Source organism: Lactuca saligna, chromosome 5 (assembly GCF_052625555.1).
Source record: "Lactuca saligna cultivar CGN05327 chromosome 5, ASM5262555v1, whole genome shotgun sequence".
In the NCBI taxonomy this organism is placed as follows: Eukaryota; Viridiplantae; Streptophyta; class Magnoliopsida; order Asterales; family Asteraceae; genus Lactuca; species Lactuca saligna.
The window spans coordinates 272248297-272251126 of record NC_136421.1 but is presented as its reverse complement, the minus strand read 5'-3'; the positions used below and the strand labels follow the sequence as shown (position 1 = coordinate 272251126).

Here is a 2830-nt window from a genome sequence, read left to right as displayed (position 1 = left end):
TGTTAGTTTTTAATTCCACCGTTCCAAAAAAAAAAAAACAACAAAAATGTTTTTGAAAAAAACCCAACAAAATTATAATAGTCATTTTACATCTATCACGGTAAATGCATTTTATGTCTATGAGGGTACATAAGTAGCATATTCGTTTCGTATTGTATGTTGTGTTTTGTAATCTTTATTTTGATACATGATTCATCCTCATAAGTTTGTATTTTGATTTATTCATTTATATGTTTTACTGCTCATGTCAACTTATTATTCATTATTTATTTTAACGTTCACTTTAATTTACTCTTTGATTGTTGCTCGTTTACTCTTTAATTGTTTCTCATTTAAAGTCTCCGTTTTTACATGAGAAATTAAATATGATCGTACTTTTCTTCATAGTTATCTCCGTTTCTATTTGAAATGACGATACACAAATTAATTTATCAAAATATAACAATTGTCTAATTTCATATAGACAGAAAGATAATTAAAAATAAAAAATAAAAATATATTTAATTTCTCTTTTTACATATGTCACCAGAGTATACATTTTACCATCAATTGAGACAACTATTCACATTTATATCTAATCCATTTTATGGGATTCCGAAGTATAATGTTGTTGTATATAGGCCTTAGTATTAACTACATAGAATTTAAGTATTTAACCCATATTTAAATTATTTTATTGGGTCTGTGGGTCCTACTCGGCCTCACGGGAAATTGGTAGGAACGTCTTCACCGTCCCTGTGTATTGTTATGTGTATACTGACGGGAAGAATGACTTTTATATCTCTCTCTCATCATTTTATAGAAAGAAAAGCCAAACCAGAGACCCATTTTTGCTTTTTGATCTTTTAGGCTGTAATCTTACAACTCTCAAACCCCACAAATTTCACCCACCACTACCCTAACACTCTAATTGCAATACAATACTATCAGAAAGGTGAACGCAGTCCTTTACAGTTTTTTCCCTTTTTCGAAATCATATCAATCCCCTGTAGGATTTACTTTGAGATCTTTGATTGCTCTGCAGAATCTTAATGAGTTCATCAGATCGATTGTTGTTCAATAGGCAAACAAGTGTTCATCAGGCTCTCGGAGGCGGACTTTGTAAGTCTTTCTGATTTCAAACCTTCTTTTTTTTAATTCTTATCGCATATCGGATTTGAATTCCTGGGTTTCTGTGATTGATGGGTCAGGATCTCATTTTTATCTTGAACAATGTTCTTGGTTCCCGATAGAAGTGTACAATTTGACTTCTAACTTGCTTTCAACTTCAATTTTTGCGTCAAAGTGAAATATGATAACTACTGATTTTAGCTCGACTTGAAAAATTCAAAACAATCTGTATATCTTTCGTAGTTAAAGGTAGAGCAAAATTAGAAGAGGCCTTAATCTCAATTGTTCTCAATGTACAAACTTATCTTATCAAAATTCCATTCATGGGTAATGATTATCATTAATCAAGATCTTGTTTTGATCACAATTCAAGATACGATCAGCTCTGTTGTCTTGAATCTTTATGTCATTTTGATCTTGATTCTGGGTATGCTTTAGTTCTCAAGATACAAAATTCAAATTCGTAATTGATGCAAGTTCCTAGAAGGGTGTTTGGATGTGTATTTTCGAAAGTATTCGAAGTCTTATTATATGCATTGATCAGTTGCAGATGTGATTCTATGGAGGCATACAAATGTGACGATGGGAATATTCATAGTAACTTTAGCTTCTTGGATGATGTTTGAAAGATCCGATTACACATTCTTATCATACGTCTCCAATGTTCTCTTACTCCTACTTCTCATTCTTTTCCTTTGGGCCAAATCAGCACAAATTCTCAACAGGTAACATAGATTTCATCCCTTATCTTCATGATCATTATACTTCAATTTTATTTTAAAGGGTAAATTATAAACATTTTTTAAATCTTTTTCAAACACGATGACAAACAGACCTACACCACCAATACCATACTTACAGCTGTCAGAAGAAACAACAAATGAAGCTGCAGCTTTGATTCGTGAACAAATAAACAGAGTGTTATCTGTATCCCATGATATTGCACTTGGAAAAGACCCTAAAATGTTTGTTAAAGTTGCTGCGTATTTATTTATCATCTCAACTATTGGAAATCTAACTGATTTCCGAACATTGTGCTACACAAGTAAGACTTTTTTTCTTTCTATTTTTTTTTTCTCATTAAGTAAAAAAAACATCCATATATATTCATAAAGATAGATTATTTAAGTTGTTATGTTGTTTCATGACAGGTGTTTTTGTTGCTCTTATTGTTCCGGTTTCATATGAGAGATATGAAGAACATGTTGACTCAGTTTTAGTGAAGGGAAATTTGAAGTTGAAGGAGTTGTATATAAGATTTGATGAGGAATGTGTAAAGAAAGTAAGGAAGTGGATTTTGGAGAAGAATAAACTCAGTTGATAAAATTCTTTATATTCTTTTTGTGTTATATTTGTGATGGTCTTCTTGTATGGAGATGGAGGTTTTGGTGAATTGATGTCAAGGTGTTGTGAAATACAAGTTGAGAAATGAATGATTATAATATTTTATTGGGTTAAATATATTTTTTTTTCTCAATTTTATGTAAGTAAACAATGAGCGAACCTGTCTTTACTGAATTAGAGACAAATTTTATTATTATTATTTGTGGTATTTATGTTAATAATAATATTATATAGACACCAAATTCTATCTCATATGGGTGGTGAGAGTGAAGTTGAAGTTAATTGCTTTTGCTTTTTATAAAAACGGTCTTACCGCGTATTTTAATAATGGCTAGCCATCATCCTGAGTTGAAGGGCCCTTTTCATGCGTTTTTTT

The 2830-nt window shown here is 30.9% G+C and overlaps 1 protein-coding gene across 4 annotated transcripts; it reads left to right on the top strand.

The window, feature by feature from the left end:
* Positions 1 to 743: 743 nt before the first annotated feature.
* LOC145047841 (reticulon-like protein B12) lies at positions 744 to 2587 on the top strand. Of its 4 annotated transcripts, none has more exons than XM_078996205.1 (5): positions 744 to 934; positions 1025 to 1101; positions 1661 to 1835; positions 1944 to 2155; positions 2262 to 2587. In XM_078996205.1, exons 2-5 carry the CDS (start codon positions 1032 to 1034, stop codon positions 2429 to 2431), a joined length of 627 nt encoding a protein of 208 aa, XP_078852331.1. In that variant the 5' UTR covers positions 744 to 934; positions 1025 to 1031; the 3' UTR covers positions 2432 to 2587. The 4 variants fall into 4 exon arrangements, with proteins under 4 accessions (XP_078852331.1, XP_078852329.1, XP_078852332.1 ...); XM_078996203.1 differs by having other exon boundaries at positions 745 to 934; positions 1655 to 1835; XM_078996206.1 differs by lacking the exon at positions 744 to 934 and having other exon boundaries at positions 941 to 1101.
* The last annotated feature ends 243 nt before the right edge of the window (positions 2588 to 2830 follow it).

Coding starts and splice junctions, on each gene's coding strand:
- LOC145047841 (XM_078996203.1), top strand. CDS start 1,032: ATGAGTTCATCAGATCGATTGTTGTTCAATAGGCAAACAAGTGTTCAT. Junction 1,102..1,654: donor GGCTCTCGGAGGCGGACTTT/GTAAGTCTTTCT, acceptor TGCATTGATCAG/TTGCAGATGTGATTCTATGG. Junction 1,836..1,943: donor TCAGCACAAATTCTCAACAG/GTAACATAGATT, acceptor GATGACAAACAG/ACCTACACCACCAATACCAT.